The sequence below is a fragment of the Borostomias antarcticus genome (genome assembly GCF_949987555.1).
Source record: "Borostomias antarcticus genome assembly, chromosome: 15".
Taxonomy (NCBI): Eukaryota; Metazoa; Chordata; class Actinopteri; order Stomiiformes; family Stomiidae; genus Borostomias; species Borostomias antarcticus.
Genome location: NC_140248.1, coordinates 11062194 through 11078492, shown reverse-complemented (window position 1 = coordinate 11078492; position 16299 = coordinate 11062194). Strand labels below are relative to the sequence as shown.

Here is a 16299-nt window from a genome sequence, read left to right as displayed (position 1 = left end):
GAATGACTAGATGTGAATGTTACAGTACGTGCCTGCCCCCGTGTGTTCTCAGGTCACAGTGATGGACGGTCCTGTAGTGTCTCGCCAGTCCACTGTCTGGGTCATAGTTCACATCCAGGATGAGAATGACAACCGGCCCACATTCCCAGAGACCATCTACCGCATCAGCTTACCAGAACGAGACCGCAACAAGCGTGGTGACCCTGTCTACCGCATGTTTGCTTTCGACCGCGACCAGGGAGAGAACGCCAACATCGCCTACAGTATTGTTGATGGCAACGACGAGGGCAAGTTCTCCATTGACCCCAAGACCGCCATGGTGTCATCCAAAAAGATGGTCACGGCAGGAAGCTTCGACACTCTCACAGTACGTGTCACTTCCTGTAACGACGTGGCTGCGTTCCGAATCGCATACTTCCATTTTTTTCTACCAGTACGTACTACAGCTGCCCCTAGAAAGTATGAACTTTGCACACAGTACAGTATGAAGTCTCTCTCCAGACTCAAATATTATGTTGAATCGCTGCACATTGCATACTACATAATAGAGTCTGAGCCACTTCGCCACCCAAGCTGTTATTCTGAGGGCGTATCGACAGTTCAAAATGGAAAGAGTAACAGGTCATAGTAGCAAATGAGAGACACTAGCACAGGTTATATGGGTGGGGCATTTCTATGGGTGGGAGCGCCTGATCGCGAAAGTTGTTACTGATTGGTGTCGCAAGGATTCCTGCAAAACCAATAAATTGCCAGAATTCGAGCACCAGCTTTTTGCATGAAGTGTCCCAGACCCATAGAGAGATCTGCAGCATGCAGTAACATAGTTAGCGTAGCTTACGTAGTGTAGCAGCGAAAGAACTCTCATGGGCTGGCATTGAGACTATGCAGTATGCATCCAATTGGGACATATTACCTTGTCATAACATTGCGCCCTGAAATTTGACCACATCTGTCTCTGTCCATGAAACGACATTCGTCCAAAGCTTGCACATGTGACATCATTTCCACTGAGCACAGGATTGTGGGTCAGAATTGCCAGAAAAGTGTGCTGGCTTGCATACAGCAAAATATGACTGGATGTAGTGTAGGATATCCTGGTATTTTTGCCATATTGCATGTGGCATACTATGTACATACTACATACATTTTTGGCATATTACAGTATATAGTATGGAAGTACGCGATTCAGAACGCAGCCTGTATCTCAGTGGCATTGTGTCACGGCCCCTAATGTTTCACTGATGTCCCTCCTATCCAACCAGATAAAGGCCATAGACAACGGCACTCGTCCACTGTGGTCCACAGCCAGGCTGCAGATTGAGTGGCTCCGTAAGCCCAGGCCCTCTGCACTGCCCCTCCTGTTCACACAGAGGTACTACAACTTCTCCATCTCCGAGGCGACTGCCGTGGCCCAGCCCGTGGGCGTGGTCGCTGTCAGCCAGACCACTGTGCCCCTGTGGTTCGACATAATCGGTGAGGTCATGAATATGTGTGCTTGTATGTGTTTGTGTCTGTGTCCGCGTCTGCGTGCACACTTGTGTGTGTGTGTGTGTGTGGGGGGGGCAGGTTTTTCTGATTTCACGTGTTGCTCTCTCTCTCTCCCTCTCTCTCTCTCCCTCTCTCTCTCTCTCTCTCTCCATCTCTCTCTCCCTCTCTCTCTCCCTCTCTCTCCCTCTCTCTCTCTCTCTCTCTCTCCATCTCTCTCTCCCTCTCTCTCCCTCCCTCTCTCTCTCTCTCTTTCTCTCTCTCTCTCTCTCTCCATCTCTCTCTCTCTCTCTCTCTCTCTTCTCTCTCTCTCTCTCTCTCTCTCTCTCTCTCTCTCTCTCCCTCTCTCTCTCTCTCTCTCTCTCTCTCTCCATCTCTCTCTCTGGTTCCCTGTGTAGGAGGGAGGCCTGCCAGGGAGATGTTCTACATCCCCCAAAACGCCTGTGGGAGGAACTGCTCAGCTGACACAGGTTTGGTAACAGCTCACTTTCCTCTCGTTATTGTTGTTACCTCAGCCCCTGTGACAGCGCAGGGCGAGAGGAAATGTTTTCGGTGCCGTGTGTACCTCTGTGGGTCTGTCAGCAGAATTACGCAAAAGCTACCAGACCGATTTTCACGAAACTTGAGGGAAGGGTGTAGCGTGGACCAACCTATTACATTTTGGAGTGGATCCAAAGTGTGGGGCATGTCCACAAGCTGCCCAAACACAGCCGGCCATTCATTTTTTGGACCAAAATTACACAAAAACTACCAGACGCTTTTCATCAAACTGGATGGAGGGGTGTAGCATAGGTCAATTTAGAACCCATTTCATTTTGGCGCACACAGAGTCATGAAATTGATTCAGGGCTGAAGGTCTGTGCTCTCTGAGCACCATTTCTAGTTGTTGTTGTCCTGGAGTCGAAACTGCTATATGCCCACATCTACGTAAACGAGTAACTCGATTTTCTTCGAAAGCTAGCAGCTACATTGTCCCAGGATAGCCACATAATATTGAACATTTCTTGGGCCAATGCTAAATCCCAGAGGTTATCTATGGGCCTGTAACGCTCTGTTAGTTCTGCGGAGAGGGCTCTATCAGTATTCATATGCAAGATGGATTCTAAAGCCTTTGCTGTCTCCAGAGAGAAGCCTGAAAGCTCTCAGGGCGGGTGATGAATTCTCAAATAGATACCCAACCACCGACACAGGAAGCAGACTTACAAGCAGGAGTTAAAGAGCTTCCAGCTGATACTGGGTTTTGTTTGAGAGTGATAAGGCTAGATATTGGTAGTACAGGTCAGACAAAGTTATGTTGTTTCAATTACATTTCCAGGGCCCTCCAGCCAAAGGCAGCCAGCCAAAAACAATTACACAGTAATAAGTAACTTTGTTTAAAACTCAATTTAAGTTTAAAAGTCAATATTGAGCTATTTAATCTGAGTGTCTATGTGTGTGTGTTTATATGTATGTGCACGCGCGTGCATGTGTGTGTGTGTGTGTGTTTTTGTGTTCGACAGTAGGGGGCTTTGACAGCCTGTTTGACCTCGAACTGGGCATGGGGACCGTTTTGATAGCGAGGCCGTTAGATGCGGAGGTGCAGTCTCTCTACAACATGACTGTTCAGGTGACCGACGGGACAAACACCGCCACCACACAGGTATGCAGCTCAAAGTATACACACACACGCACACACACACAGACACACACCCTTTATCACACTTTTCTTCTGGATCACCAACCCCACCACCCAAACACCGCCACCATACAGGTCACTCTACACTTTCACACTCACACACACACACACACGCGTGCTCACACACGCGTGCTCACACACACACACACACACACACACACACACACACACACACCTCAGTCATTTACCTGACCCTCTTTCTCACACTTCTCCTCCGGCCCCCCCGCCCCCAAACTTGTCCCCAGGTGTTCGTCCGTGTCCTGGACAGCAACGACAACCCCCCAGTTTTCTTGCAGCCCACGTACGACCTCAGCGTGTCGGAGGACACGCCGGCCGACACGGAGCTGCTGCGTGTGCGGGCGACGGACAGGGACGAGCGAGCGCGCCTCAGCTTCTCAATCCACAGCAGCGTGGACCCGGCCAGCATGAGGCTGTTCAGGGTCAGCCCCGGGACGGGAGTGGTCTACACCGCTGACCAACTGGACTACGAGGCCAGGACACAGCACATCCTCACTGTCATGGTGAGGGAGAGAGAGGGAGAGAGGGAGCAGTGAGAGTGAGTGAGAGAGCTAGAGTAGAGGGGTTGTTCTAAAATACTGGCACGATCTCCAGAATGATCCCCAACTGGAGGAATTTTGTTCTGAACCCCCTCTCTATTCCTTTAGACGCTCCCATAGCTTAAGAGATCACCTTGTCATGAAAACTCACCGACAGCTTGGCTGTCTAACCATCCCCAAGGTTTATACAAGTGCAGTGACTGCGCACAGTGCTCTAACTCCACTACCACCAAACACTTCAGCCACCCCCGTACGAGAAAGAACTTCAAAATCTCCTCCTTTATCAAATGCAACAGTGCACATGTAGTGTATCTACTGAAGTGCCGCTGTGGTCTAGCCTATGTTGACCAAACTAAACGACCACTGGAAACAAGAATATCAGAACACAACACTGCGATATGCACACAAAGTTTAGAGTACGCTTTGGCACAATACTACATTCAAGCCAGCATCTTTAAAGTTCTGGGGCATAGAGAAAATCTCCACACCCTTGAGGGGTATTGACACAATCAAAGAGCTAGAGACTGGCCTTAATGACGAGCTTAGTCTGTCTTTCTTTTTAAAGGTTTCCCTTAGATGATGGTGTCCCTACTATTATGTATAATGAATCTGTGCATTATTTTCTAAAATGTATTGATTGAAATGAGATTTGTTTAATGTATGCATGCATATAATGAGATGCTATGAGAATGACCTTGCCTTAGACAGCTATGCTGACTATTGGTGGAATTCAACTCTAATGATGCACTGCCCTTTTTACTCACCTTCTAGGTGATTATAGAAAACTATATATAGTGCTACTGTACCTCTACCTTTGTTGAAACGTTGCCATTCTGAGTTCTCTCGGTTTGTTACTGCAGTGCTGTCCTTTTACAAATCTTTGCCTTCTCATCCCCACCTGCCTTTTCTGTCTATCACTCCTCCTCTCCCTCCTCCTCCTCCTCCTCCTCCCCCTCCTCTCTTATCTCACCCCACCCAGGTAAAGGACCAGGAGTTTCCCTTCAACCGAGACCTGGCTCGTATCCTGGTGGCGGTGGAGGACTCCAACGACAACATCCCGTACTTCACCAGCACCGTGTATGACGCCGTGGCCTACGAGTCCTCGGGCCCGGGCACTTCTGTCCTCCAGGTCACCGCCCTGGACCGAGACCAGGGAGCCAATGGACAGCTGGCCTACTCCATCGAAGCAGGTACTGTAGGTGCCCTGCCTGTTTGCTTATAGGGCGGAGTTCCAGTCAGTTCCAGCCAGTCAGAGCTGTGTTCTCTAGTCTATAAACTGTCTGTCTTCTGTCTCTCTGTCTCTCTGTCTCTCTCTCTCTCTCTCTCTCTCCCTCTTCCCCCTCAGGTAACACAGAAGGTTGGTTTGGCATAGACAATGCCACCGGCCTCATCTACATAGCCAGGGACCTGGACCTCGGCTCAGTGGGGTATTACATCCTGACCGTGCGCGTCACCGACTACGGCACGCCCGCCTTCACGGCCACCGCCACCGTCCGCGTCTCCCTCACGCTCTCTGACGTCTCCCAGCCCAAGTTCACTCTGAGAGACTACCAGGCCGAGGTGAGGGAGCAGACGGGTGGATGGATGGATGGATGGATGGATGGATGGATGGATGGATGGATGGATGGATGGATGGATGGATGGATGGATGGAGGGATGGAGGGATGGAGGGATGGAGGGATGGAGGGATGGATGGATGAATGGACGGATGCTGCTGTGCAATACAGTCTTATGACCTCTGTGTGACAACGTCATATCCCAGGTCATGGAAAACTTGGCCACAGGCACTTATGTGATGACCGTGAGTGCCCTCAGCCGCTCGGCGCTGGTTTATGACATCACAGGGGGAAATGAGGAAGGCCGTTTCACCATTAACAGCCACACCGGTGTGATCACCACCCGCAAACTACTGGACTTTGAGGTATTTCTGTGTGTATGTGTGAATATGCATATTGTACAAATTGACTTTCAGCCATACGTTATGCCATCGCTGACCAAGTCTAATTTTTAAAAAATCAGTCAGCATCAATCAGACTAGCCTGGATGTATTTTAGAGGTAGAGGTCAGATAATCAGACATCTTGTGTTCCCTCTGTTAGCGCACGGCCACCTACTCGTTGGTGGTCCGCGCCCTGAGCATGGCGGGGGTGGAGGCCAGCACCACTGTCAGTGTCCTGGTGGGCGACCAGAACGACAGCCAACCCGCCTTCCAACAGACCCGGTAACAGACATGGACACCTTTCACTTTTATCACTTACGTAAAAACAGCCCAATCCTGGCCAGGACCTAAAATTATTAATAAAGTGCAATTCTAACTTTCTTTACCTCAAAATATATGGATTAGGCGTAGTCATTTATTGAAAGTGGATATTATACCATACTATAGAGTTCACTGAGTGACTGAGTGAGTGACTGAGTGACTGACGGACTGACTGACTGACTGACTGACTGACTGACTGACTGACTGACTGACTGACTGACTGGCTGACTGGCTGACTGACTGACTGACTGACTGACTGACTGACTGACTGACTGACTGACTGACTGACTGGCTGACTGGCTGACTGACTGACTGAGTTTGTATTGAATCATTAAGATTGTCGTCCTGATGTTCCCTCCCTCCCTGCCAGGTACGTGGGTGTGATCAGTGAGGCCGCTCCGGTCAACAGTGTGGTCCTGGGGGAGGGGGGTAACCCTCTGGTCATCCAGGCCTCAGACCCCGACCGCAACCACAACGCCCTGCTGGTCTTCACGATCATCGAGGACGACGCTCGCCTCTTCTTCAGCGTAGACTCGGGGACCGGCTCCATCAGGTGAGATGAGTTAGCTAATTAGTTAGTTAGGTTAGTTAAGTTAGTTCGTTAGTTAGTGAAGGAAAAAACAACAGTTTTCAATTCCAGTCAAGTAAGTGTTATTTCAGAACCATTGCTGCTCTGGACTATGAGACCTTCTCAGAGTTCTCCTTCCGGGTCCATGTGAGAGACAGTGGACAGCCACAGAGGACCGCAGACAGCCCTGCAGAGGTGGTCATCAAGGTACATGCACACACATGTACACACACATACACACACACACACACACACACACACACACACACACACACACACACACACACATACATACATACACATGCACACACATACACAGACACACACTCACACACACACATGCACGCACACACACACACACACACATACACGCACACACACACACACACACACAGACACACACACACACACACACATACACATATGCTGTGCATACAAAATCACTTTCATGTTTGCATAATAACGTTTTGAATGAAGCATGCTTTGTTGTATTTTATGTCAACCAAATATTCCATGTTGATTCTCTTGTAACCAGAACAGTTCTGAATCCCTCTGTCACCACTCCAGGTGTTGAACATCAATGATTCTCCCCCTATGTTCTCCCTGGATGTCTACGAGACCGTCCTGCTGCTGCCCACCTACCTGGGGGTGGAGGTTCTCAGGGTCAAGGCCTTTGACCCGGACCTGACCCCTGACCTCGACCCCAGGGTCAACTCTCAGCTGGTCTACACACTGGCGGACAGGAGCCTGGAGCACTTCACCATGGAGCCCTCCACTGGCGTCCTGACCGTCACTAACTGCAACCTCCTCAAAGACCGCTACCGCTTCAACGTCAAGGTCACTCTCTTGTACCATATACACATACAGTACAGGAACATCTCAGGAAATTAGAATATTGTGTAAAGTTCATTATTTTCCGTAATTTAATTGTGAAACTTTCATGTATTGTAGGTCCATTACACAAAGTGAAATATTTCAAACCTTTTTTGTTTAATCTTTATGATTTTACAGTACTGTATGTTCATTTATACACTCAATTCTTGGTCGGAGCTCCTTTTGCACAAATTACTGCATCAACGTGGACCGTGGCATGGAGGCAATCAGCCTTGAAATATTTCACTTCATATCTAATTAATCTATAATAAAGTTTCATTTTTTGAATTAAATAACGGAAAATAATGACCTTTCCACAATATTCTAATTTTCTGAGATGCACCTGTACAGTATATGAATACACATAAATTGTGATGTTTAAGGATCACTACACAAGCAAACATACCTACAGTAAACAGACTGCAGAGCACATTGTAGACATACAGTATTATAGCTTGTGTTGAGACAAGCCTTGTGTGTTGTTGTTGTGCTCTCCCCAGGTGTGGGACGGACGTTTCTCTAGCACGGCGCTGGTCACTGTGCTGGTCCGAGAGGCCATGGACAGCGGCCTCCTCTTCACCCTCCCCCTCTACTCCACCTCCGTCCTCGAGAACGACACCAACGTCACCGTGGTTGCCGTGGTCAACGCCGTCGGACACCGCCTCAACGAGCCTCTGAAGTACGCTCTGCTGAACGCCGGCGGTCGCTTTGTGGTCCGACCCACGTCCGGCGTGGTCCTGACCACTGGCGTTCCCTTCGACCGCGAGGAGCAGGACTGCTACGAGCTAGTGGTGGAAGCCAGCCGGGAGTATGACCTACTCAGGGTCGCTAGGGTGACTGTACGGATACAGGTATGGACTGTTGTGTGTGTGTCTGTGTGTGTGTGTTTGTACTGTTGTGTGTGTGATGAAGTGAGTGAGATTGTTTTGTTCTCCACCTGAACCTGCACCAGGCCTGCTTTCTGTCCCCAGAGTTAAAACAAAACATGGAGAAGCAGCATTCAGTTTTTATGTTCCACATTATCTTGAACAAACTTCTAGAAAACGGTCTGCTGCAACTCTCAGTTCTTTTAAATCAAGACTGAAACCTTTTCTTTTGCCACTGCTTTTTATTAAATCAAACCATTATTCATTCATACACTGCCCTGTAACTTTTATTCCTGTATTATATTTTTCTTGCATTTAGTTTTTAATGTCCTTTTTTGTATTTTGTTTTATATGACCTTTTATGTGTTTCTTGCACTTTGTCTTGATGCTTTTAATGTCTCATGTAAAGCACTTTCAATTGCCTTGTTGCTGAAATGTGCTTTACAAATAAACTTGCCTTGCCTTGAACCTCACTGACACTCCTCCCTCTCCCCGGCGGTGCCCCGCCTCTTCCTCGGGTCTCCCGCCTCTCTCTCTCTCTCTCTCTCTCGCTGCAGGTGGAGGACGCCAACGACAACGCCCCGGAATTTGTGGACCTGCCGTACTATGCCACCGTGCAGGTTGAGGCGGGCCCGGGGTCGGCCATCTTCAGAGTGTCAGCCACCGACAGGGACGGCGGCCTCAACGGGGAGGTGACGTACAGCCTCAAGGAGGAACACGGGAACTTTGAGGTAACGGACCCACTCGCTCGGCTGAAGCGTCTGTCGTTTATTGTACTGATGATGCGTATAGAAATGGGAGGAGACGGGAGGACTATGGGCGAGTCTTGTATTGAGCGGTGACAGGCGTCAATTATTTTGATTAAATAAATAGCGTGATGTTTTTCGTGCATCACTGTCTGTCATGCGATTTTATTTCAAAAGTGACGTGTTTGTTTCACCTTTGTGTTTGTCAAGCTCTTCGCTGTCCTCTCCCGCCACCAGGTGGACTCTCAGACCGGCCAGCTGAGGCTGAAGAGGTCACTCCAGGGAGACCTGTCCGACGCCGAGTACAAGGTGGTCATCGTGGCGCGGGACGGGGGATCCCCCTCTCTGTCCAGCGAGGTAGAGCTGCCCGTCACCATAGTGGACAAGGCCATGCCCGTGTTTGACAAGCCCTTCTACGGCGTCATGGTGAGGGAGGACATGGCCGCGTCCTCGCCCATCCTCTGGGTCAACGCCACCGGCCCGGAGGGTCAGACCATCACGTACACCCTCACGGAGGGAGACGCCCCCGCGCAGTTCGACATCGGCTTCGACACGGGCGTCATCCACCTGGTCGGCCCGCTGGACTACGAGAGCGCGCAGTACTACCGGCTGACTGTGAAGGCCACGGACACGCGGACGGGGGCGAGGTCGGAGGTGGACGTGGACCTGGCCGTGCTGGACGTCAACGACAACCCGCCGCTGTTCCAGAACGCCTCGTACGCCGCCACGCTGGCGGAGAATTCCATGAGAGGGACGCCAGTGTTGCAGGTGTGCGAGCGTGTGTGTGTGTGTGTGTGTGTGTGTGTGTGTGCGCTCATGGGTGAGTGTACCTATTGTGTGTATGTCTACAAACCTCACACATACCAAATGCAAATGAATGCATTATCCAATTCGGAAAATCGTTAGGTTATGTGACCCTAATGATCGCCCTTCTTGTTGGTCCTTCCTCTGCGTCCTTTATCTAATGCCCCCCCCAACCGCCACCACCATCAATCCCCCTCCCCGCTAACTGGAGCCTTCCCCCCCGCTGTGTGTGTTCAGGTGCTGGCTCTGGACCAGGACTCTGAGAGGAACGGGGCGGTGAGCTACCAGATCCTCTCCGACGTCCTCAACAGCACCGACTACTTCCACATCGACAGCAGCAGCGGCAAGGTCCTCACTGCGCGCCCGCTCGACTACGAGCTCACGCGGCGCCACAACTTCATCGTCAGGGCGACCGACGGCGGAGAGCCCGCCCTCAGCAGCGACGTCACCGTGGCGGTGACGGTCACCGACGCCAACGACAACCCACCGAGCTTCAGCCGGCCGCTGTACGAGGCGTACGTGAGCGAACTGGCGCCCCGGAAGCAATTTGTGACCTGCGTTCAGGCGTGGGACGCAGACGTCTGTGACGCCGGCAGGCTGAGGTAAGTTGAGGGGCGAGAGAGAGGAGAGAGATGTGATCTCTTTGGAAAGTGTCTCCGGTGACGGCGATGACGACGATGTCCTGTGTCCTCAGGTACACCATTCTGTCTGGGGACGAGAGGATGATGTTTGTGATGGACACAGAGACAGGGGTGATCTCTCTGTCTAGCCAGCGCAGGCAGGGCATGAAGGCCTCCTACCGCCTCAACGTGTCTGTGTCTGACGGAGTCTTCACCAACACCGCGCAGGTCAGCGGCTTCCTACTGTAACTCAACTCAGTCGTCTTTTCTCTTCATGGGTTTCACCGTGAGATGTGTCCTCAACCTCAGGATCTGTTTTTGTCTTTGTAGACAAACACATCACGGGTGGTGGTGATGGTGATGAAGATGATGATGATACTGATGATGATGATGATGATTGATGATGATGATGATGATGATAATGACGATGACGATGCCGCTGGTTTTTCAGGTGAACATACGCGTGTTGGGCGCCAACCTGTACAGTCCGGTGTTTAGCCAGCGATTCTACCTGGCTGAGGTCAGAGAGAACGCCCCCGCGGGTTCAAAGGTCATCCAGGTGAGGGAACCCAGGAGCACACAGGAAACCGGCCACCATGGCCAGACTATATCGCATGCCTCTCCACATTGACTGTAAAGCATGTGTGGTGATTTGTGTTACATGCAACGGTGTTCATTATACACACCCCGCAGGTGCGCGCCATGGACGAGGACTCGGGCTTCTTTGGCCAAATCACCTTCTCCTTCGTCAACGACCTGGGGAAGACCCAGTTCAGCATTGACTCAGATGGGCTCATCAGCACCGCCCAGAAACTGGACCGCGAGAACCCCCTGAACAAGGATGTGGTCCTGACTGTCATGGCGCTGGATGGCGGAGGTAACTACCGCGGACTCTGATCTTTTGTCATCCTGTATAGCGAATGTGAATTACAGTTCACTCACACTTGTACACTGTTCTTTATTCAATCGTTTGGATCTGGTGGGTTTTGAAAGGCGATGTACAAATAGCTGTGAAAGTGTCTGAAGCTAACATAGCGCTGAAGCTAACATAGCGCTGAAGCTAATGTAACGTTTGACTTGAATCACAGAGATGCTGTATTTAAACACTACTAACATTCCTATTCTGAAACCATGCTATGCTATGCTAACGCGGCGTATCATCATACTTGCGTTGCAAGGCCGCTGTTCGTTCTGCACGGTGCGCGTGATCCTGACCGACGAGAACGACAACGCCCCTCAGTTCCGGGCTGCGGTGTACCGGATGAGCATCAAGTCCGACGTGGCCAAGGGCTCGCTGGTCACCCAGATACAAGCCACGGACCTGGACGCCGGACCCAACGGGAGGGTCAGCTACTCCCTCTACAGCGAGGCGCGCCTGCCCCTGGTCGACGTCCTGGAGGTGGGGGGGGGGTGGTTGTTATAGACAAACTGCATTGACACCGTGCATGTCTTAACCTTAACGTTACCCTGCGAGTAATCAATCAATCAATCAAAGCTTTATTTATATAGCGCATTTCATACCCAGAGGCAACACAATGCGCTTTACAGAGAACAAGGGAGGTGGGCAGACATCCCACCCCTACATATTCCAGAGGGAAGCAAAAAAACAGTAATCACCCGGGGGCCAGATAAGTGAGCTGTAAAAATTCTTCCCTGACCCCTCTCAACAAGGCGATCGAGCAAGCTCCTGGAGTATGTTTGTCTACCGGCTAAGAACATTTATAGAGCAATAAATAACATTAAATTACATTTTCAAAGTAAGAGAGGCTAATAACATCATAGGAGAGACATGGCAAACATTGGTGTATGTCTGTGTGTGCATAAATGTGCCTGGGCCCAGATAGAGGCAGGGGTTGGGGTAGGGTGGGGGGTAGGAAAAGGATACGGAGTAATGTGACTGAGCGTGTCCCTGAGTGTCAGGTTTAGACATACTGTACAGTCACGAGACGCCACACGAATGCAGGACGTACACGTCACCGCTGCGCGTGATTCCTGTCACCGTCAGGTGGAGCCAGACAGCGGGTGGATGGTGACCAAAGGCAGCGTGGACCACCTCCAGGGGACCGTCCTGTCCTTCTTCGTCAAAGCCACCGATGGCGGCTCGCCTGCAAAACATTCCCTGGTCTCGGCCTTCGTCCACGTCCTGCCGGCGGACGCCTTTGTGCCGTCCTTCACCCAGCCGCAGTACTCCTTCACCGTCCCGGAGGACACGCCCGCCGGCACGGCCCTGGGCTCCGTCTACCTGGGGCCCGGGCAGACAGGGTCCTTCGGCGCCGTGGGCGGGGAGACCCTCGAGAGCAACCAGGCGGGCACCTTCACGGTGGAGGGCGAGACGGGGCTGATCCGTCTGGTCAAGGCCCTGGACTACGAGCTGGTCGGCGCCTTCCGCTTCAAGGTGTGGGCCGCCGCACGCCGCGACCTGATCGAGTCCGTATCCACAGTGGACGTGGAGGTCAAGGTGAGTCGCCCGTCTGCGATCAGCTCTGGTCGGCTGGAGGTTGTGTCCTTTGATGAGCCAATAGGAACTGGCTAGGCGGACGTAGTGTCATCTGAAGATCCAGTCACAGAGCTCGTTTCTAGGGATCTCATCTCTCCTGTTTCCATTTAGGGATCCCCGATCTGTAGCTAAGGTGACAGATATCATCCGATATAATTTGATACAGTATGACGTGATATATAGTAAGATACAAAGCCTACTCCTGGCCCGCAAGGTCCCGCATATAACAGCTCTTCACCTGTAGACACGGAGGCGACCAGCCTATAGGCTCAGTTCGGCTGTCCCTGCTGTGTGACACAGATCCTGGACGTGAACGACAACAAGCCGTCCTTCGAGACCGGCTCCTACGTTGCCATGGTGATGGAGGGCATGCCGGTGGGCACCAGGGTGGTGCAGGTGCGGGCGCTGGACCCCGACTGGGGCACCAACGGACAGGTCGGCTACACCCACATGACATATAGCTCTTGACTGCACTGCTATCCGATTGGTTGCTTCAGATATTCAATTCAGATATCCTTTATCGACGGATTGTACATTTGTGGTTTAATAAACGATATGTTCGTTCTTGTTTAAAGCCTGCGTGTTTCAATTTTATTCGGAGCACATGTCTGAACTGAACTGTACCTCCAGGTCACCTACAGTCTCGGACTTCCGCTCGACCAAATCCAGGAGTGTTCCACCAACACCACAGCGGCGACAGGGGCTGTGTTCGCCATCGACAGAAAGACGGGCTGGATCACCACCCTGGGCCAGATGGACCACGAGGCCTGCCCCAGCTACACCTTCGTGGCGGTGGCGTCCGACCTGGGAGAGCCTCTCCCGCTGTCCTCCACCGCCGTGGTGACCGTCACCGTGGCGGACATCAACGACAACCCCCCGCGCTTCGAGAGGGAGGTTTACCGGGCCGCGGTGCGGGAGAGTGACCCGCTAGGCGAGGTGGTGACCGTTCTGAGCACCAAGGACGAGGACAGCTCGGACCAGAACAGGCTGGTTAGCTACCACATAACTGGTGAGACACACTGCTCAGTGACCACAAGTCTGGTTCACTCGCTGTGTTTTGATCATGTTTTGATTCACTTCTTCAGTGGTGGTACATTGAGTCAGCTGCAATATACAGACTCTGTATAGACCCTGGACTCAGTAGAGCCTATTCTCTCTCTCTCTCTCTCTCTCTCTCTCTCTCTCTCTCTCTCTCTCTCTCTTCTCTCTCTCTCTCTCTCTCTCTCTCTCTCTCTCTCTCTCTTTCTTTCTCTCTCTCTCTCTCTTTCTTTCTCTCTCTTTCTTTCTTTCTTTCTTTCTTTCTTTCTTTCTCTCTCTCTCTCTCTCTCTCTCTCTCTCTCTCTCCTCAGGTGGTAACTCGCAGGGTGTGTTTGCGCTCGCTCCGGTGCGGGGGGAGTGGAGGGTATTTGTGAACGGACAGCTGGACAGGGAGCAGCAGGACCGGTACCTGCTCAACGTCACGGCTAGTGACGGACTGTTCGTCGCACGTGCCGCCGTGGAGGTCACCATCATGGACGCCAACGACAACAGCCCCATCTGCGACCAGGTCAGGTGTCAGGCTCGGGGCTCACCGCTATAGGCACGGAGAGGCCGGGATAGGTCGATATTCTCATTAAGTGTGAGATCAATCCCAAAGAAAGAGAGAGGGGGGAGAGAGAGTGAGAGAGAGACAGAGACAGAGAGACAGGCAGGGAAGAACTGGAGGCTAGGCTGTGGAATATAGTTTGACCCTGAAAATATGTTTCTATCAAACCTTGTGGAGGGTGTGAAGGTCAGGACCAGTCTGACACAGCATGCGAGCTCTGGATATATATGGACATAATGAATGTGCTTTAGATGACCGGGCCTGGTGTAAGGACCCTGAGGCAGTGCAGTTCTCACCATCAAATTAAGCCAGAAGGAGTATGTTTTGCAGTGCTGGGCTGTAGAACGTATTTCTCATAATCCATGAGGCATAACAGTGTGTGTGTGTGTGTGTGTGTGTGTGTGTGTGTGTGTGTGTGTGTGTGTGTGTGTGTGTGTGTGTGTGTGTGTGCGCGTGCCAGGCGGTTTATAGTGTTTCTGTCCCTGAGGACACTCCTCCCAATAAAAGCATCCTGACAGTAGGAGCCACAGATGCAGACTTGGGCATCAGCGCTGAGATCCAGTACTCACTGTTTGGCATAGGAGTGGAAGACTTTTTCATGGATGCAAACAAGGGTAATAAATCCATGGTACACACAAACGCATGCATGCACACACACACACTTGCGCCAAACACACACACATACACACACACACACACACACACACACATACGCACACACACACACACACACACACACACACACACACACACATTCACACACACACATACTGTATCTATGCCACTATGCTACTATATGCCACACTTCACTGCTCCCTGCATTGTGAGTACACAGGCTAGTTTGTTTTTGTTTGTGTCTGTATGTGTGTGTGTGTGTATGTGTGAGAGTTTACCCAAAATGTGTGTGTGACCCAGGTGAATTAAGGACAGCCTCCCTCATGGACCGGGAGAAGACAGCGAACTACAAGCTCATCTCCCAGGCAACCGATGGAGGCGGGCTCTTCTGTCGCTCTGAAATTTCTTTGAAGCTATTGGATGTGAACGACAATGCCCCCTCCTTTTCTTCGAACCAATACCTCATCAGTGTTTATGAGAACACCGCCCCCAAAGCTCTGCTAACCAGACTGCAGGCTAATGACCCTGATGAAGGTGAAGCGACACAGTAATGAAGATTAATGATGATGATTTAAGCTAAAGTCAAAGTCAGGTTATTTGTCACATACTACATCATACAGGCACAACGAGTAGTGAAATGTTCTTCAATTAGCTCCTAGTTTGTGTTCACACTAAGCAAAATAGGTACAAATATATGTGTGTGTGTGTGTGTGTGTGTGTGTGTGTGTGTGTGTGTGTGTGGTGGTGGTGGGGGGGGTCGGTCCATGCGTGCGGGTGTGCGCATGCCTCTCACAGGTCTTAACCGTACGGTGGTCTACTCCCTGGTGGACTCAGCGGGCGGGCTCTTCTCCATTAACCCGTCGTGGGGGGTGCTGGCCCTGGAGAGGCCCCTGGACCGCGAGACCCAAGACTCCTACCAGGTCACAGTCCAGGCGTCGGACCGGGCCGGACAGCAGGGGGCGCTCTCCTCCCAGGCGAACCTGACGGTGCTGGTGCTGGACGTCAACGACAACGCCCCCGCATTCCAGAAGCGCGACTACGCTGTTACCCTACCGGAGGATGTCGCCGTGGGAACGGAGGTGCTGCGCGTGTCGGCTAGTAGTGCTGACGTGGGCCCGAACGCAGAGGTCACCTACAGCATCCGCTCTG

General features: G+C 51.5%; 1 protein-coding gene across 1 annotated transcript in view; it reads left to right on the top strand.

Moving 5' to 3' along the window:
• fat3b (FAT atypical cadherin 3b) overlaps window positions 1-16299 on the top strand; it is a gene marked incomplete at both ends in the record, with an annotated part of 59415 nt that overhangs the window by 22698 nt on the left and 20418 nt on the right. Inside the window, 27 exons of the mRNA XM_084450216.1 lie at window positions 53-367; window positions 1263-1473; window positions 1884-1955; window positions 2988-3124; window positions 3406-3681; window positions 4697-4907; window positions 5063-5277; window positions 5480-5638; window positions 5816-5937; window positions 6347-6529; window positions 6637-6751; window positions 7112-7381; window positions 7918-8268; window positions 8841-9014; window positions 9267-9797; window positions 10071-10435; window positions 10528-10681; window positions 10905-11012; window positions 11147-11330; window positions 11632-11852; window positions 12459-12911; window positions 13251-13385; window positions 13581-13959; window positions 14300-14496; window positions 14996-15149; window positions 15451-15684; window positions 15946-16299. The exon at window positions 15946-16299 is cut by the window's right edge and continues 39 nt beyond it. Coding sequence (XP_084306342.1) covers window positions 53-367; window positions 1263-1473; window positions 1884-1955; window positions 2988-3124; window positions 3406-3681; window positions 4697-4907; window positions 5063-5277; window positions 5480-5638; window positions 5816-5937; window positions 6347-6529; window positions 6637-6751; window positions 7112-7381; window positions 7918-8268; window positions 8841-9014; window positions 9267-9797; window positions 10071-10435; window positions 10528-10681; window positions 10905-11012; window positions 11147-11330; window positions 11632-11852; window positions 12459-12911; window positions 13251-13385; window positions 13581-13959; window positions 14300-14496; window positions 14996-15149; window positions 15451-15684; window positions 15946-16299 — 6280 coding nt within the window. The remainder of the gene's footprint in view (window positions 1-52; window positions 368-1262; window positions 1474-1883; window positions 1956-2987; window positions 3125-3405; window positions 3682-4696; window positions 4908-5062; window positions 5278-5479; window positions 5639-5815; window positions 5938-6346; window positions 6530-6636; window positions 6752-7111; window positions 7382-7917; window positions 8269-8840; window positions 9015-9266; window positions 9798-10070; window positions 10436-10527; window positions 10682-10904; window positions 11013-11146; window positions 11331-11631; window positions 11853-12458; window positions 12912-13250; window positions 13386-13580; window positions 13960-14299; window positions 14497-14995; window positions 15150-15450; window positions 15685-15945) is intronic.